The sequence below is a fragment of the Cucurbita maxima genome, unplaced genomic scaffold (genome assembly GCF_002738345.1).
Source record: "Cucurbita maxima cultivar Rimu unplaced genomic scaffold, Cmax_1.0 Cma_Scf00004, whole genome shotgun sequence".
NCBI classification, from domain to species: Eukaryota; Viridiplantae; Streptophyta; class Magnoliopsida; order Cucurbitales; family Cucurbitaceae; genus Cucurbita; species Cucurbita maxima.
In genome coordinates, this window is record NW_019272020.1 from 2,939,144 (window position 1) to 2,957,255 (window position 18,112).

Sequence of the window (18,112 nt, forward strand, 5' to 3'; positions counted from 1 at the left end):
TGAGATTGTAAAGAAATTATCGCTTGTTCTTATCTTCACAGTATTACAAGATTTAAAATAAATTTAACGTCCAATTATTTTGTTCTTATTCAGATTCTTAAAGATTAGATTTTAAATTCTATAATTGAAATTAATTTATCAAATATCTCTTTATTGAGATAAATTTGATTGAAAACAAATCCCTATTTCATTTGTGTTTTCATAATGGGAAAATATCTACGTAGCTCTCATTACTGGTCTTCCAACATTTAAATTGACGAAAAATATACATAAAACAGGGGACGCGATAATATGAAATGAACCCCCGAGAGATCGACACGTGGAAATTGAATATAACAGTTAAAACAGAATATTCAACCCAATTAAATAATCCGTCCATCCAAAAACACTGTTTGATCTGATTTGACACGTTAACTGGAATCGATTCTTTTATATAATTTTTAAAAGTTGCGAAATTCAAATAATTTAAAATTATATCAAAATCAGAGCCAACCCTAAAGCGAACCCGCGTGCGACACTTTAAGCAACCAAAAAACTTCCAACTGTTTCTGCCGGCAACCACGAGTCTCCAACTACCCCTTTGTTTATTTTATTAATAATTTACTATTGTTTTTGCTATTACTTTTATATCCCTCCATCCCGCCCACGTGTCCGCATGTGAGCTTCATGCGTGCACTGTACCCTCACCAAAGTTGTTGCGTGCGCACGACACCTCTCTCTCAGTCTCTGATACAAACCCGGTGGGCCGCTGACGTGGCTCTTTGCTTTTAACTACTTTCAAACGCAAGGCACGCTGTGTGTGAATGGGAAAAGCCTTTTCACTCCCATCTCCCTTTCCGGACAATCCTTCCATAACAATTATTTGGTCCTTTTATTTAATATTAATAAAAAATCTAATTTTTTTATAGACCGCCCGACTATGTTACAGACACTTGGAGTTGACACAATCGTGTGTTTTTATTTGTTTTATCGATTGGAAATAAATTTTTACACTCTTATAAAAAAATAAAGAAATAAAATTGAGAGGATGATTATAGAAAACGACTGGGGGAGGAGGGGGGTTCATTTGTCTGGTATCTTAATTAAACAAACTTACTTTCCACCCCCACCCTCGAAATAATCAAACAATAATGACATCATATTGGGGTGACTAGACTTATGTTTGCCCAATTAATGCTTTATCATCTTCTTTCCACGCATTCATATCTACCCCAAGATGGTGACATTTTTCTTCGTTTCTTTTTTCTTTTTCGCAATGTGCTTACATCTATCCTCTATCCTCTAATCAATCTCAATGTTTTATAATTAGCTACGATTCATTTTTAATTCATATTATTAAAAATAAAAAAAATCATTCAACCTTATATAACGTAAATTAATTATAAAAACGTTCATTATTGAATAAAAGAAAGGTGGTGGCGGGTGAATGAAGCATTTGTAGGGTTGAAAATAAAGGTATACATTTATTATTCAGAAAGAGAGTATCAAGATCTAACCAAACATATCTTAATAATTTAGAGAGAGGTTGAGAGAGAAATGTGATGGGTTTGCCTACGTTTGAAGACAAGAGGCGAGTACGGTCGGATGGGCGAAGTAGAAGTAGTAGAAGAAGTAGAAGAAGAAGAAGAAGAAGATGGAAGACGTTATCCAGATTCTGTTATTTAATTAATTTATTTTTAGTTCCATTATTATTGGCACGTTGTTGTAAGCTCCACATGAAACGCCAGCGAATCAAATGCCCATCCCAACAAAATCATGGGTGGGCCGCAACTGTCTTATAGGCCACACACTCTCCATTTATATTATTTATTTTTTCCGCTTAAACAAATAGCATGGATCTACATTACTCCACGGGAGCGACCGAGTTGGTTTACTTAATTTAGGAGCCCACCCATAATTTGCAACTTATATGCTGTCTGAATGTTTAGGCATAAATGTGAAATAAAGAAGGCAAAATGAAGAAATGGTGTTTGGTTTTTGTTGCTTCCTCATACTTCTTATTCTTATTTTTAAAAAGGGAAAGAAAATGTTTATATTATTTTCATTATCTCGTATTTAAAAAAGAAAAAAGAAAAAAAGATAGTAAAGTAGGTCGAAAGTCCACTCGAGCAACTACTTTGTAGTGAGGTAAAGGTGTGGATTCTTTGTTGTTGATGAATCATATTCTAGCATCATTATAACTCTTTGAACAAAATTCCAATGTTGTCGTCTACCAACTTTTCTCTCTCTAATCTCTTTCCTTTATTTTTCTTAAAGCTCCCACGACACAACACAACCCAAAACAAAAAAAAGTATCATAATTATTTATTCCAATAATGTTACCCTACTCTCCTCTTAGTGCCCATCTCTTTCTAGCTAATCCTTTTGCACTCTACTCCTCCTCATCTTCTTTTTCGTTCAAATTATTTATTTTTCTAAACTCATCAATTTTCCTTTTCCTTTCTTTTACTGGTCAATTTCGTTTTGTCGATAAAATAATAATAATAATAATAATAACGACAAGAACATAGGGATGTCGAGATGCATGGAATTGTGTAGATATTGGGCAACACATGGTGACATAGTGATGGACGGGCATATTGCAGCGTCTTCAAAGGGTGAGAGAGATGGAGATAGAGATAGACAGGCCATGTGGTGAAGGAAGCCTACTTCATACTGCCGCTTAAGTGCTTTCAATAAAAAGGCATCCACCAAAAGGGAACATTCCAGACCCAATTCCAATTATAAACCCATTTCCAAGATTAACACATCCAAATAAGAAAAAAAGAAACTTGGAAACGTAGCATAAAAATATTAAGTTACACGTAGAGATAAATGTTTTATTTTTTGGATTTATTTGGTGTTGGGTATAATAATGAGAGGGGATATCAATAGTGGGGTACATATGGTCAACCTATGTAAGTAGCGAGGTAGAAGGAGCATTTCCATCCAATGCCAAAGATTCTTCTGTCTCTTCATTCTTTGCTTTCATTATTAATCCACGCATCGCCCCACCAGCGGCACCAACCCACTCTCCTCTTCTTAAACCCCATCCTCCTCCACTCCTCAAAATCCCACACCAAAACTTTCTTTACTCATATACCCAGATGGGTTTTGATGATCTTTCTAATACAGGCCTTCTACTGGGTCTGGGATTACCGCTTCCCTCCAATCCCGCTCTTCTTTCTCACAAACCCAAGAAGCCAGTAGATTTATTCTCTTTTCCCGCCCCCGAATCCGAGCCCTCCTTGACTTTGGGCCTTTCCACACCCGAGACTTACCCGCTACCTGCCCCTGAAACGGCTGATTTATGTCGTCAACCCTCGCCTCACAGTGCGGTTTCTTCCTTCTCCGGCGGCAGGGTGAAGCGTGAAAGAGACGTTTTCGGTGAAGATATTGAAGAAGAGAAAGCTTGTTCTCGAGTCAGTGATGAAGATGAAGATGGTTCTATTGCTAGAAAAAAGCTTAGGCTAACTAAAGAACAATCTGCCCTTTTGGAGGACAGCTTCAAACTTCATAGCACCCTCAACCCTGTATGTACTCTCCTTCAATTTTTTTTTTCGATTTATTTTATGTGCTACTTAACCTTCTAATCTAATCTAATCTAATCTAAATTTGGGGTTGATTTTATTACAGAAGCAAAAGCAGGCCTTAGCGAGAGAGTTAAATCTCCGGCCTCGACAAGTTGAAGTTTGGTTCCAGAATAGGAGAGCCAGGTAATTAAAATTAATCTCTTTCCCCAAAATTAAATTAGGCGATTTGGAATCAGATCAAAGTAACTAAATCAGAAGAGATCGAATTTGCAGGACAAAGCTGAAGCAAACAGAGGTAGATTGCGAGTTTCTAAAGAGATGCTGCGCAACGCTAACAGACGAAAACAGGAAGCTGCAAAAAGAGCTGCAAGAACTGAAAGCCCTGAAACTAGCGCAGCCCCTGATCATGCAAATGCCGGCGGCGACACTCACCATGTGCCCCTCCTGCGAGCGAACCGGTGGTGGAGCCACCGCCGTTAACGCCGACGGCAATTCCAAGAGCCCATTTTCGATGGCTCTCATGCCCCGGTTTGACAAAGCCTTCACCAAGCCTTCTGCTGCGTGCTAATTAATGAAATACGAAAATCCCCCAGAAACCCAGGATTTTTTGGTTGGGGCCTCGTTTAGTTCTGTAGTTGGATCTATTAAAAAAAAAAAAAAAAAAAAAAAAAAAAAAAAAAAAAAAAAAAGCAAAAAAGTAGTCCAATTAAATTAGTTTAATTTGTAGAAAGAAAACTAAAGTACTTACTAATCCAATTATTATGTCTCCTTATTTGATTTCATATGTTTGTACATAAAGTAAATTAATATTATGAATGAAGAAATTATTTCCCTCTCTCCAATTTCATCCTATATTTTCGTTGATTTAAAGTGTTATGACGAAGAACAACACTAAAGCAAATCTTGTAAAATTATAATGCGTGATTTTAGTATGATAATTAATGGGTTAGGTCGTATTGGATTTGGATTAGGAAAGACTTGAATTTAAACCTCAATCATATATAATATTTATTGTCATTGAAGAAGTCAAGCATTCCCATTGCCATTAAGAAAATAAATAAAAAAAATAATAAAAAATGGAAAAGGAAAGTGTATTTAGTCAAGCGGGGTGGCTTATGAGTAGATATGAAGATTTGATGTGATGATTAAGAGAGAGAAAGAGGCGTGTAAAGTAAGTAATAAATACAAAAATTGACATGGAAAGCAAATATAATAATGCAATATGGAATTAAAGAAAAAGATGATAAATATATTATAGTCACGTGACATGCTTTTGGGCCTTTATCCCGGCCCACTAACAGATGGCTCTTTCGTGCCACCAGACCCAGTTTCCTGGAAACTTCCAATTTAAAAAATTTGAAGGCGCCACGTAGGAAAGTGACACGAAATACCATTTTTCTGCGTCGCTCAGGTTGAATTCAATGCCATTCATCCTTTACTCGTTCTACCCATCTGTCGAATTTCCAACAACAATCATGAAACTTGCCACCCAAGTTAATATAAACATGGCATGTCATTTTTGGAAAAACAATTTAGATGGGGCATGCTCATATGATCTACGATTGCTTGGTAATTAAGCAACGAAGTGGGATCCTACTACAACTCCAAAGTAAAGCTACTTGGAAGCTAGTGACATCAAATTTTGATAAGAAAAAAAAATATATATATAATTTTACTTTTTCTATAATTCATCGGCTTTCGAGCTGGGCCGGGCCTTTATACCTCCGAAGCCCAATTATATTTTTCAAAAAAATGTTAATAATAGTTTGTATTAAATATATTGTCAAATACATTTTCATTGAAATCAATTCAAGTTTCTATTTTGGGATGTTAGCGGACAGCGCCCTAAATTTCTCACCAGACACGGATGCAAACTTCAATTACAAGCACTCCCCACGGCCCACATAATAACTTCTTCAGCCACGGACATGTTCGGATTCATCCATGAAAACTGCCCAACAATAATGATCGAATTCGGTGTCCTTCTCCCCCTTCATCATAATTCCCCACACCGATCCGGTAACGCATTCCGGCGGAACCCACTTCAACAACCATATATCATGTCCTTCAAACGAACCCATTTGTTTCTTTTGGTTGAGGACGAGTTGAATGGCGGTTCCGGCACGGAGTTGACTGATCTGGGCCTAAGAATCTTAGAGAAATGTGGTGGGGCGGGCGGCGACGGTAACAGATAGTACTAGAAGAGTGACAACAGAGGAAGCAGTTGCTTGTTTCAAGGAGAGGGTAGGATGCAGTGCCATCAGTGTGTTAATTTGACAAGGAAGGATGAAAGCTGTGGGGCTATAGATAGCTGCATGATGTGCAAATATGAATCACGAGCGACAATTTTTTTGTTCGTTTGTTTTTTTATTAGACATTTGCGCTTGCATTGATGTGTGTACCTTAATATATTCCGAGACATTGATTGGTTGTCCCAGAATCAACAAAGCTTGCATTATAATTTATCATATACATTGAGCTCATTGGAATTTAAGGCTGTAGATCCAAGGCAATGGATTGAAGCATTTGAAGCTGTGGCATTAGGTGGGGTTTGAGTTGAAGCAGCGAAACTGGGTGTAATTGACGAAGAGAAAATTATGGGAGTATTGAGTGATTATTAGGTTGTGAGCTTGGTGTAAAGGAGGGCCCTTGGAATTAAGTCCAAAGATATGGAAGATATTCTATTCTTATGGACGTCAATATCACTGTCGGTTCCTTTTCCTTTACAACCAGCTTTGTTAAGAGTTTTACAAATTCCCATACCCCAACCGTTTTTCTCAATTCCCCTTTCAACACAAAATTCAATTTGATGTTTGATGCCACAATTATGGTCGATTATGGTTGATTATTATGTCACGATTATGTCATTATGGTTGAGCCTCCACGATTATAATACAAAAAAAGTAACTTCTATTTATTTTAAGTGACGTTGATTCATTCATGATTATGGTTGGTGGTCCCAGTCGTCTTCTAGTTGAACATGCCAAACACGTTCCAATATTTTAAGTTAGTATTAAGTTACAGTGAAATCGAGTTGGACTTGTATGTCTTTGAAGGTAAGGATGTCTCCTTATCTACACTACTCTTGTAATAGTCTAAGCCCACTATTAGTATCGTGTACTCTTATTTCTATTAATAGTCCAAATTCCATGTCGGTTGAGATCCCACATCGATTGGAGGGAAAGCCTAGGAGGAAAAGGCCACTGATAGATATTGTCCGTTTTGACTCGTTACGAATCTCACTATTGTAAACATATGACCGTACGTTTTGGGAATTAGATAAATATAAGAAAGGCAAAATTTATAATTGATTGGGCTGTTTGAAGTGTAAAGCCCAAATAATGTAAGCAAAGGAGCAATAATTATAGTTTTGGAGGGAGGGCATGTGATGTGAGGAAGCAATTGACAAATGACAAGCAAACTCGTAGTTGGGAAAATCCTGTAGTGGGTCTCTTGCTTGGGAAGAAGAAAGGATATGGATATGGCGTGATGAGGTGGGCGAGTTCAGAACAAAATCACAACAATCCCAAAACTTGAATTTTAAACTAACAACCAAAAACAGAAGAGGAGAAAGAAAGCGAAGGCAAAAGGAAAAGGAAGACCAAATCCCACTCTCACACACCTCCCATTGCGCTGCTCTCACGTCTGGCTATGGAACAACTTGGCAGCATTTAGGAGCATTTGCAAATTTTGCTCTCATCTTTCGGCTCCTTGTTTACATTTCCTCCTACTTGCAACCCTCATTCTCACGAATTTTTTCTTCTCTCTCACTTCTTAACTCTTATTTTATTCTATTTTCTGTTGGGTTAAAGTGTTTGGGGGGCTCTTCTTTCGAGTTCTGAGGGGTTCTGCACTTTTTGGTACTCTCCCTTCTTTCTTGTGTTTCTTTTTCATTTGTCTTCCACGTTCAATCATCTCAAATATCTTTCCCACACTAACACACATATTCAGACCAAATTATATTATATACACGTACCACCGGCGTTGAGACCAAAATCAGAACCTATTCTCTCGCCGATTCTGATTTAAAATTCACTTCTCCACCCACTTTCTTCTTTCCTTTCTTTCTGAATATCTAAGCTCTCCATCTCCAGGGACAATTCCCTGTCTCTTTCTCTGTGAGAACAATAGGAAAATGGGGTGTGAGCGTAACAACAATGGCGTCGTCATTGGGCGCAGCAGAATCTTGTGTGCGACTGTTTCTTTTCTCTGTCTTCTGATATTGGCATCGACCCAGATGAAAATCAAGGCTGAAGGTAACTGGGTATCTTTTGGATCTTCAAAACAGAGTCCAAAACCGGACTTTTATTCTTCATCTTACAATTTCAGTTCAAATTGAATCATCTTGTGAATCGTTTTTCTTTGCAGGTAGATCGATTTCAATGAGGACCAAGGTCAGTCCACAAACCACCGCTCTTCCCTCCCTTTCTCAAATACTTTATTGTTTCTGTGAAATCTTAGTTAATTGAGAAGAATAATAATTTTGTGTTTCTTTTTTTGTTTTGATGCATTGGGATAGACAGTGAATGAAGATAAGGAGATATTAAGAGGACAAATTGGATCAAAGCCACCAAAATGTGAGAGAAGATGCAGCTGGTGCGGTCACTGTGAGGCCATTCAAGTTCCTGCAAACCCACAAAAATCAGCCACTAAAAAATCTTCAGCAGTGAAGAACATAGTTTATGCTAGAGATGAAGCCTCCAATTACAAGCCCATGAGCTGGAAATGCAAATGTGGGAGCTTAATCTTCAACCCTTAACTATTTTATATAACTCCCCCTTCAATTTCTCTCTCTCTCTATCTCTCTGTAAATTAATGATTAAATGATTGTTAATTTCTTTAACTCAACCACTCTCTCCCCCTCTGTTTCGTTTTGGGACTCTTTAATCTCTACTACAATTCATAAGCAGGCATTAGATGAAGAGCTCTCAACTTAGAACACTTTAGAACTTTCTCTCCAATACATTTCCTAGGTGGATACTCTTTCTTCCTTTTTGTTCTTTCTTTTAACTAAAATGGGAAGGCTACTTAGTCGTCTTGCTATAGCTTTATACTAACTCAAGCATTAGAAATGTATCAACCATTTTCTTGTTCAACATAAGCCATAAGCCGTAAGCCAAGATGGTAAGGCCATCAATCTTTCTATTTTATTTGGACAAGACACGACAAGTAGTACTCTCACATCTTTTGAAAAGCCATGAACATATGTTCTAATACCCATGGTAAGGGATTGGACTTCCTCTTGAATGACAATTCAACAAAGAACATATACCAACCAAACCCACAAAAACCAAATTTAAAATCTATGATCATGTCTTGGAACAATGCATGCTTTTCAAGGCTTCATGAGCAAACCAGGCAGATAAGATGAGATGAGATGCTTATAAGGGAAATGATATGCATGCTTTGATGTTCCTTTCTAAAACCTTTGCTATGTGTTTGTATACCTTCTTGATTCTAAAAATAGCAAATTTGATGTATATATATATAGCTGCATAGAATGATTAGAGAACATATTTTGGTTGGCTCTTCAATCAAAATATTCTCTAGATAATGAAAATGAAGGAAGAGAAACAACTCACACAATGCTGTTCATAGGGCCATTGTTTCAAATTTAAAAATTGGGGGAGAAGAAAGAAGAAACATATTGATCAGTAGCATCTTGGCCGTCTCACTACAAGAAAGTACAGAATAAACCTCTTTGTAGACTTGATTTGCCATAAGGAAGGCATGCCTACCCAACTTTATTTCATTTCTTTAGATGGGATATCTTATTTCCTTTTTCAAGACCGAATCATTCCCATTGAAGACGATTAGATCAAATGCTAATATCCTAAAATGTACAGTGTTTCAAGAAGTTAAAAAAGGGTATAAGATCTGCTTTGTCCTGTGCTTTACTATAGCCAATCTCATGGTTGCTGATACACAACCCGAGACTAATTTGATATCAACTTACTCGAGACAAAAAAATTAAAAGGTGACATGAATGCACTTCATTCTCTAATAAGTTAAACACAAACCCATGCACTAATCTCTCATTCCCTCTCACACAAAAAAGAGAATGTCGGTGCTAAAATCGAGAAGGAAAAAAGAAAATGCAAAACTGAAAAGCTGGGAATCAGGCTCATCAACAGTGAAGGGGAACAAAGGATTCTGATTCCACATGGGCTTCTTTCTCAAGCTTTTTTATGCTTTTTCATTGGTACTAAAAGCGTTGAAAACAACCCAACCCAACCCCATTTGTGTACCCCACTTTCCCAGCTGGGCCATACCCATAATCCTTCTCCCCACGGCCACAACTGATATTGCCATGATTCTCATCTCATAAATGAAATGAGTCACTTTCCCAATCAGATACCGTATATTGCTATCTTCCTTGGCTTCTTCTTCCACATATTTTACAAAAAAGAAAGCCTTCAGTCAGGTTGCCCAAAACTTGGCCACTGCACTGCACAGCGCTTCTTCTGCTGAACCCCCTCTCCTTTTGAGCAGTTGCTTTCTTCTCAGAAGACAAGGACATTTAATGGATATTGCTACACAGTACCTGCATGTTTCAAAAAATAATGCACTCTCAATTAAAGACCAAGCACACACACCCACCCACCATTTCAAACCCCCACCCACTGGTTTCTTCTAACTTTCTATTATGTATTGATTCTGTCAGGAGCAAGAAGATTTTCACAGCTTGTTTCAAGGTCTCCAGGGTCCTGCTGGCTCGTGATGATATTGCTATCAGAGGTACTAGTTTTCATATCTAAATGAAAACTTCCATTTTGTAGAAGAAAATAAAATAGTATCAAGGATGCATAAAGTTCCAAGTCGGTATAAATTTGATGCTGTACAGAATAAGTTGTACACTGCTCATGAATAAAGAGGTTTCGTTGACATCTTCACTTATAAACATAAAAAAGAACGCAGTACCAAGACAACTGTATTGGTGTTAGCAAACTGTTAGCGGAACACTAAAACATTCACTAATTTTATTGTCCTCATTTGTGTACAACCAAACAGTGAAAGTCCAAAACAGAATAGAGGATACTAAACTGCGCCTCCTGGGCCTCCTACACAGTCTCAACTGGGCAAGTAGTTTGAACTTCATAGACATGGCCATTCAATCACTTCTTGCTCTTATCCGCATGGAAATCTGAAATTTCAATTTACCACACCCATGTTCATATTCGCTACAGCACGCCTAGAAGCCAGGATCACTTCCTTTTTTTTTTTTGTGTGGGGGGNGGGGGGGGGGGGGGGGGGGGGGGCTTCCTGCAGAGTGGCTAGCCCCTTGAACATAGAACGCTTCACTGTTTCAAGTTCCACAGGGCAAAGAACCTTTTCCTTGATGAGAAAGTCAGACCAACAAGAAAAGGTTGCACCTTTCATGACCAAACTTTCAGGCAATAGCAAACCCAGAAGGAATAAGTCCAACAAAGTTCCACTTCATTTTGGAAATCAGACGACATGGACTTGGGATGTTCATTCTAGAACACATATTCGTAGAAATAGATGTATATCCTAACACGTGTGGATTCATGACAACCAACAATACTGCAACAAATGAATAAATAAATAATTTTTTTTTTTTTTTAAAATGATCTACTGAAAGAGTTCTCTTTAGAATCTCCTTATTGGTTTTGTACCTAGAAAGTTTCACTGCATTTTAAACAGCAGAAGACGTGGATTTAGGATGTTAGTTTTTTATAGGAAGATTTAGAATGTTAATTTTATAACATTATAATCAGAGAAGCATGCATAAAATCCAAACGTGTAAGATCATCATAGCTGTCAATGACCGTGCACAGAATTTTCAACTGATTTATCCTAAAAAGCTATAGTAAAGGCTTAATACAGTCTACCTGCAGCACGGCTAGCATACGTCCCGTGCACCTAAGAAAGCCATGGGAGTGAAGCTCTGCAACTGCAAGAAGTTGAAATTGAATGAAAGAATAACCTTATGGAAGCAAGTGCTTACATAAATAAAGAGAGTCCTAATCTAGAAGAGGCAATATTAATAATGGTATAGCCAGGGTCTTCTTGATCCAGAGTGTCACTGCAGATGGCGACAAAACTGCACATGCCATTTTACTTGCATAAAGTTGCTGTTCATACAAAAACTTCACGGTCCAGACGTATCAGGTTAAGAATGAGAATTGTATAACTGTCTAGGTGTCATGGTCTTAAAAACTATAAGGATTTTCACTAGCCTTTTACCCCAATAAACGTTGCTCCATGAGACTAAACTATTCATCAACTTAAGGCGTGTACCATCACACCCATTCATCTTGCATTGGTAGAAGTGGAACCATGAGTCTAAAATTAATCTGAACATCATATCGATGAAATCTAAGCCAATTGAAGGCTATTCCTTTGTCTAAAGGATGATTTCATAACCATTCTTGTCTTCTTGATTAAGAAATTTCTGTAATCTTAGTCAGCTGGGAGTGAGACGAGAGGATGTCTCATCGTCTTTAATAAAAAGTTGTGCGCCTTACAAAAAAAAACATGTGAATGAAATGTAAGCTGCTACATATCGGTAAAAAAGGAAGAGAAACCAGAAATTCATACCTATTCAACCAGAAAGAAGGGAGAAGAAAATAAAAGGCATTTAGCTAAATTGTCCTTTGATGAATCAGGTGGAAGAAAAAGTAAAGAGACAAAGATTAAGAACTTAAATAATCGTTACCCTTCTTAAGAATGCATTTGTAAGATTCAGAGTTTATTCTAATCACAATCCTGCTGGAGGAGGAGGAGGAGGGGGTTGTTCTATATCTGCATATCAAGCACAAAGTACAAACAAGGCCAGTGTCGGGTCTAATCGCAGAACGGAGCTTATCCAAATCAACAATTCCATCGGACCCAACCGGTAAGTAGGTAATCTCAAAACCCACCTGCTGCAAATGTCTGCAGGAATCAAGAACGCACTTGTGCTCCGTCTGAATGGTAATCAAGTGCCTTTTCTTCTCTCTGTAGAAATTCATGACCCCCTTGATGGATATGTTATTGGACTCGGTAGCTCCAGAGGTCAACACAATCTCCTTAGGCGAGGCACCAATAAGAGCAGCAACATGGGAGCAAGCCGTCTCGACGGCATGGTCCGATTCCCAACCATAGAGATGCGTCTGAGAGTGGTGGATTACCATATCGAGAGAGATAATAAGGAAGCCTAGCATCGAGCACCCGAGTATCAGCAGGGGATGTAGCTTGCATATCAAGATAAATCGGTCGTCCAGAGATTTTAACACCTTTCATAGAAATCCCAGTTTCATCCTTATGGGGTTCCGACGGAGAAGTGGCTACAGCAGCCGCGGTGGAGAGAGGCCGGAAGCGGGAGACGGCGGGAGAGACATTTGTGCGGGCGAGGCGTAGGCTGGATGCAAGAATCTTGGACGCCATTGAAAGATTCTTTAGTTCAGCCGGTATGACTTATAATTATCATTGATCAAATAATCAAGGTTTTAATCCTTTTAAGGAGATAATCAAAGTTTAATTTCAACTTTATAAGTTGAATATATGATTATATTAACAGGCTTAGTACACCACATGAAGAAGTGCTATAATTTTGCCGGTTTTCGGGCTCCACACATGAGGTGAAGAAATTTTAGCCTTAATATATTTTGGTAAATTATTCACATTAGCCAATAACTTTGATAATTGAAATATAGCTAAATAGATAATAAAGTTAAAAAATTATAAAATTAAAAAAGAAAAAAGAAAAAGAAATATAGTTCAGAGGAAACTTTTTGATTGATGGCGCAACGTGATTGAGCTGATTATGCGGTGGCGTATAAATACCCAAACTCCATTGAAGGAGAAATTCATCAGATCCAAAATTTTACTTCTTATTTCCGCGAGGAAATTTGCATGAACTCCGGTTGAACTTGCGTAGAATTGCAAATCTTTTCTCTCATTTTTTCATTGCATTTACCAACACCATTGACAGCGTTCTGATCCGCCCAGAGTTTCCAGGTTCTTTTTCGTTTTCTTTTTCTTTCTGCTTCGCTCTTCAGTGTTCTTTCCATTCAAGTTAATAGGTGGAATTATACGATCTTGCTTTCTCTTTTGGAAGGAGCATTTATAGATCTGTCTTATTTTCCAACCCAAAGTACCTTCCAGTTGTTCCATTTGTTCTCTGTATTTATTATTTATCGATTTCGATCTCTAAAGAGTAGGTTGCTGAAGATTTAGGACAGGAGAAATTGAACTTATTGTAGAATATGGAATGTGATTGATCAAACTGCAAACTGCATTTTCTTTTCCAGGAAATCCTACCGTTTTTCCTATTCATAAATAACAATTAAGATAATGTGTAAAGAATACGTCTGTGATAATTTTCTGGAAACTGGGAATATGAATTTATTACGATCTTTATGCTAGAATCTGAATCTGGCACTCATTTCAGCAATGGTTCGCGTTTTGGTTGTATATTTATTTGTATGGTGGATATTTATTGATTAAATGATGGTCATTGAATTTTCTTGGTTGGCAGATCAAGAGTATTGGAGTTCATAATGTTCAGGTCATCCCCTCGAAGGAATCAGAGATCCAAAGGCTTCAAGGTAAAACGTGCTTTACAAATATTTCTTTTGCTCGGGGTTTGCGTCTGGCTCGTTTACCAAGTTCAGCATTCTCGCGGTAAGAAAGCTACTTTCGGTGAGAGCACAAAACGTGATAATGTTGTGAAACTAGGGAGGAAGGACCTCCATCCTCGAGTCGATGAAAACTTCATGAGTGATGAGAGCCATAAAGAGGTCGAAGAAGACACCAGGAATGATCTGGAAAAGGGTGCGTCTGAAAGTGACAGTGAAGAAAAGGGTGGTGGAAATGATGAGTTTCATGATCAACAAGAAGTTCGGGAGGAAAGTGACAATAAAGATTTTGTGGTGGATATGGAGAAAGAGAGAGAGGAGATCAGTGAGGTTAGCAAAGAGACAGAAATTGAAGAGAACAAAGATGCGGAAAACAAAAACAAAGGAAATGAAGAGATTAAAAAGGGAGAAACTGATGATAAGGAAAACGGGGAGGTTGAAAAGAGTCAAAGTGAAGAGATCGGTAGAAGGGGAGGAAGCGAAGATAATGGAAATGAAGAAAGCAAAGAAAAGGAAAATCCAGAAGAGAATGGAAATGAAGAAAGCAAAGAAAAGGAAAATCCAGAAGAGAATGGAAATGAAGAGAGCAAAGGACAGGACAATCGAGAGGAGAATGGAAGGGAAGAAAGCAAAGGACAGGACAATCAACAAGTGAATGGAAACGAAGAAAGCAAAGATCAGGAAAATCAACAAGTGAATGGAAACGAAGAAATCAAAGAGCAGGAAAATCAAGAAGTGAATGGAAAGGAAGAAAGCAAAGAGCAGGAAAGTCAACAAGTGAATGGAAACGAAGAAAGAAAAGAGCAGGAAAGTCAACAAGTGAATGGAAACGAAGAAAGCAAAGAGCAGGAAAGTCAACAAGTGAACGGAAAGGAAGAAAGCAAAGGCCAGGAAAATCAACAAGTGAATGGAAAGGAAGAAAGCAAAGAGCAGGAAAATCAAGAAGTGAATGGAAAGGAAGAAAACAAAGAACAGGAAAATCAAGGAGTGAATGGAAAGGAAGAAAACAAAGAACAGGAAAATCAAGGAGTGAATGGAAAGGAAGAAAACAAAGAACAGGAAAATCAAGGAGTGAATGGAAAGGAAGAAAACAAAGAACAGGAAAATCAAGGCGTGAATGGAAAGGAAGAAAACAAAGAACAGGAAAATCAAGGAGTGAATGGAAACGAAGAAAACAAAGAACATGAAAATCAAGGAGTGAATGGAAATGAAGAAAACAAAGGCCAGGAAAATCAAGAAGTGAATGGAAATGAAGAAGGCAAATCGAAGGAGAATCAAGAAGAGAATGGAAAGGAAGAAGGCAAATCGAAGGAGAATCAAGAAGAGAATGGAAAGGAAGAAAGCAAAATGAAAGAAAACCAAGAAGAAAATGAAGGTAAAGATAAGGTAAATGAGATGCCGACAGAAGACATTGAACAAAATAAAAACGAGGAGAGAAGCCAGAATAAAGAGAGTGAAACCGAAGACAAGAATGAAGAAAACAAAGAAAAGGAAAAACAAGAAGAGAGGGGAAATGAAGAGACTGAGAAAAAAGAAAGCAATGATGCAGGAGATAGGGAGAAGGAGAACGGTGCCAATGAGAAGGAAGAGACCAAGGAGAAGTATAGAGAGGATGTTGATGTAGAAACCAAAGAAGGCAGCAGTGAGACCGAGGAAGGTTCCAAGGGTACCATGGGAGGCAATGGTAGCGACAACAAGGAGAACAATGAAAACGATACAGACAAGCAAGAACAAAAGAAAGGTAATATTAAGGGTATAGTTTCAGCTGAAGCACAGATTCAAGACGGGAGTGAGAGGAATAATGACGATGCAAGAGAAGCACAATACAAAGGTGATAATGCTTCCAGTGCTGAAAATGGGCAGGATGGTTTTGCAAAATTAAATGAGGTAGAGTCAGTTGAAAATAAAGAAAACCATGAGTTTCAGCATGAGGATGTAAGGAAGAGTAGCGAAGCTGTTGGTTCTGATAAAAAGGAGTCAGTCCAAAATGAAAGTGAAGCTGGAAGTAATGGAAACAACCAGTCTGATGTACCAGACAAAGTGACGAATAACAATGAAGAGCAGCTAGTGTCCGAGTATAAAGACCAGCCCCAGGATGATTCAATTGCTTCGAATGAGAAAACTTCTGATACAATTACAACAAATGAAACTGCAAACAACATCAATCTCGATCAAGATAACCCCACTTCAAAGCATATCGCACTTGAAGAAGAAAATAATTTTAACACATCTCTCAGCGGTGAACAAAAAGATTCAAGTCCATCAAATTCAACTTCCTTTGATAATACAGATACTTCAAATGAAGGATCCAAAGAGTCGTCAGATCATACGAGCCACAATGAATATGAAAATGCTGGTCATAGCAACTCAAATGATGATTCTTCTGGTCAAAAGAATGACCATGCTAATGCTTCAGATATGTCGAACCCCCAAGAGAATGATGCATCCTCAAACACTATTGAAGGTACTGGTGGTGGACAGAATGACAATGAGAACGTTGATCAAAGCAATGGAAACTATAATGATCAGCCAAAAGAACAATTTGATTCTCACAATGAGGGTATCACATTTTCTGACACAAACAACAGTGAGGATAAGGTTAATGCCGAAGATTCTTCAGGATTTTCTTTGCCTCAGGAAGAGAAGGATGCTCGTACAGATTTGGATACCTTACCCGAGAGCAAAACGGAAGGGAATAACAAGGATGAAACAGCCACAGAGTGACATCTTATATTCTCTCATCTGGATTTTTTGTCATTTTGTTTGTTTTCTTTTTCGTAAGGATCTTTTTTGTTTCTGGTTCTCTGCAGCAATACGTCCATTAAGTGAATATATATATATATATATATATATATACACGCATGTCTCTTTTTTGGCTTTGCTGCTGGAAGAGTTTTAAAAGCTAGGATGATTTCTTTTTCGCATTTGATGCTTCATATTAGTTCATGAGGTGGTCTTTTGTTAGTCAAATTTAGTATATACATTTGTAATCTTCTTTATCTTCCCTAATGTTTGTTGGTAGACACCTATCGGTATCAGTTTTCTCCTGTCATATGCATTTCTATATTTAATAGAAGAATTTATCTCGATTCCTTTTGTCTCCAACTGAAAAGATTTCACTGATGAGGTGTGTAGAGGTTGCACTTTTGAGGTGCAAAACAACTGCCCTCTACCTTAATCTGAAGCTAAGTTCCAACTTAATGCGTTGGGGAAATGGACAGGCTGCCCTGCCGTCTAGAGAGAAACGGAGAGAGCTAGACTTCTTGTTACTTATTAGATGCAATCTCTGCCTTGGATGTATGTTTTCTCAATCATAAGATTCGAGGCCTATGTTAGCCATTTAGATTATTATTTTTTATTTGTTAGCACAATTGAATAAAACGCAGAGCAGAAGCAATAGAATTTATGTATGGCTTTCAAGATGCAATACAACTTATATCCCTTCCTCTTTCCTTCCTTGCGAAACCACTCGAAAACTTCTTACGATTGTTAGACGCTTCTGACATACAAACAGATGGGCTAATATTTCAAATGCCTATTGGAACTCACTACCATCCTTTTAGAATTTGGTAAAAGAACCAAATGCCTCATGGCGCATCCACCAACTTTGTAAGGCATCGTCTTCGTGTTTGACTTGCCTTATGCTCTACTTTTACACATTCCGTTATTGATCGCCACAACTCAAACCATGCGTCTATCACCTTTGAAATGCAATTAGGAATTTATTGTGGGTGTCTGTGAGGTTGCCAAGTGTATTGTTTGGTTGAAGATTCAAATTTGGTAGACAGCTTCCTACTTTTTATCTATCTTTGTTCCCAAACTCATCTCTGTATCGAATTATTCCAAGTGTCCGGGTCATTTATTTAAATTTTTATTTTTTAATAAAAGTAAAATGTCTATTTACATATTTCATTAAATTAAGTTTTGCAATTTAATGTGTATTTCAATTACATACCAAAACTAAAAAAAAGAAAAAAAATGTAATTTAATAAAATAAAAATGAATGGTAAGGGTATC

General features: G+C 37.7%; 4 protein-coding genes across 11 annotated transcripts; 3 read left to right on the top strand and 1 right to left on the bottom strand.

Annotated features, from left to right (window-relative positions):
• Nucleotides 1–2,906: 2,906 nt before the first annotated feature.
• Nucleotides 2,907–4,354, top strand: LOC111478663 (homeobox-leucine zipper protein HAT22-like). Its single transcript, XM_023123044.1, has 3 exons — nt 2,907–3,512; nt 3,616–3,695; nt 3,786–4,354. Exons 1-3 carry the CDS (start codon nt 3,087–3,089, stop codon nt 4,078–4,080), a joined length of 801 nt encoding a protein of 266 aa, XP_022978812.1. The 5' UTR covers nt 2,907–3,086; the 3' UTR covers nt 4,081–4,354.
• A 2,569-nt stretch (nt 4,355–6,923) lies between these two features.
• LOC111478828 (EPIDERMAL PATTERNING FACTOR-like protein 2) lies at nt 6,924–8,484 on the top strand. 2 transcript variants are annotated; one of them, XM_023123318.1, is made up of 4 exons: nt 6,924–7,372; nt 7,607–7,768; nt 7,881–7,906; nt 8,032–8,484. In XM_023123318.1, exons 2-4 carry the CDS (start codon nt 7,648–7,650, stop codon nt 8,269–8,271), a joined length of 387 nt encoding a protein of 128 aa, XP_022979086.1. In that variant the 5' UTR covers nt 6,924–7,372; nt 7,607–7,647; the 3' UTR covers nt 8,272–8,484. The 2 variants fall into 2 exon arrangements, with proteins under 2 accessions (XP_022979086.1, XP_022979085.1); XM_023123317.1 differs by having other exon boundaries at nt 6,924–7,768.
• A 1,006-nt stretch (nt 8,485–9,490) lies between these two features.
• LOC111477853 (cysteine desulfurase, mitochondrial-like) lies at nt 9,491–12,771 on the bottom strand. 3 transcript variants are annotated; one of them, XM_023121790.1, is made up of 3 exons: nt 12,193–12,771; nt 11,366–11,427; nt 9,491–10,056 (listed from the first exon to the last, which is right to left on the bottom strand). In XM_023121790.1, the coding sequence occupies exons 1-3, from the start codon at nt 12,677–12,679 to the stop codon at nt 10,033–10,035; spliced, it is 573 nt and encodes a 190-aa protein (XP_022977558.1). In that variant the 5' UTR covers nt 12,680–12,771; the 3' UTR covers nt 9,491–10,032. The 3 variants fall into 3 exon arrangements, with proteins under 3 accessions (XP_022977558.1, XP_022977557.1, XP_022977559.1); XM_023121789.1 differs by lacking the exon at nt 9,491–10,056 and adding an exon at nt 10,469–10,885; XM_023121791.1 differs by lacking the exon at nt 9,491–10,056 and adding an exon at nt 10,469–11,057.
• Nucleotides 12,772–12,825: 54 nt separating this feature from the next.
• LOC111477852 (uncharacterized protein DDB_G0290685-like) lies at nt 12,826–17,168 on the top strand. 5 transcript variants are annotated; one of them, XM_023121788.1, is made up of 3 exons: nt 13,202–13,475; nt 13,996–14,588; nt 14,631–17,168. In XM_023121788.1, the coding sequence occupies exons 2-3, from the start codon at nt 14,018–14,020 to the stop codon at nt 16,817–16,819; spliced, it is 2,760 nt and encodes a 919-aa protein (XP_022977556.1). In that variant the 5' UTR covers nt 13,202–13,475; nt 13,996–14,017; the 3' UTR covers nt 16,820–17,168. The 5 variants fall into 5 exon arrangements, with proteins under 5 accessions (XP_022977555.1, XP_022977556.1, XP_022977552.1 ...); XM_023121786.1 differs by adding an exon at nt 13,674–13,913 and having other exon boundaries at nt 13,225–13,475; nt 13,996–17,168; XM_023121787.1 differs by lacking the exon at nt 13,202–13,475 and adding an exon at nt 12,826–12,925 and having other exon boundaries at nt 13,996–17,168.
• The last annotated feature ends 944 nt before the right edge of the window (nt 17,169–18,112 follow it).

Coding starts and splice junctions, on each gene's coding strand:
- LOC111478828 (XM_023123317.1), top strand. CDS start 7,648: ATGGGGTGTGAGCGTAACAACAATGGCGTCGTCATTGGGCGCAGCAGA. Junction 7,769..7,880: donor GATGAAAATCAAGGCTGAAG/GTAACTGGGTAT, acceptor TTTTCTTTGCAG/GTAGATCGATTTCAATGAGG. Junction 7,907..8,031: donor CGATTTCAATGAGGACCAAG/GTCAGTCCACAA, acceptor GCATTGGGATAG/ACAGTGAATGAAGATAAGGA.
- LOC111478663 (XM_023123044.1), top strand. CDS start 3,087: ATGGGTTTTGATGATCTTTCTAATACAGGCCTTCTACTGGGTCTGGGA. Junction 3,513..3,615: donor TTCATAGCACCCTCAACCCT/GTATGTACTCTC, acceptor ATTTTATTACAG/AAGCAAAAGCAGGCCTTAGC. Junction 3,696..3,785: donor TTCCAGAATAGGAGAGCCAG/GTAATTAAAATT, acceptor TCGAATTTGCAG/GACAAAGCTGAAGCAAACAG.
- LOC111477852 (XM_023121787.1), top strand. CDS start 14,018: ATGTTCAGGTCATCCCCTCGAAGGAATCAGAGATCCAAAGGCTTCAAG.
- LOC111477853 (XM_023121789.1), bottom strand. CDS start 12,679: ATGCTAGGCTTCCTTATTATCTCTCTCGATATGGTAATCCACCACTCT. Junction 11,428..12,192: donor CAAATGCATTCTTAAGAAGG/GTAACGATTATT, acceptor AACTTCTTGCAG/TTGCAGAGCTTCACTCCCAT. Junction 10,886..11,365: donor GTATGCTAGCCGTGCTGCAG/GTAGACTGTATT, acceptor TGGTCATGAAAG/GTGCAACCTTTTCTTGTTGG.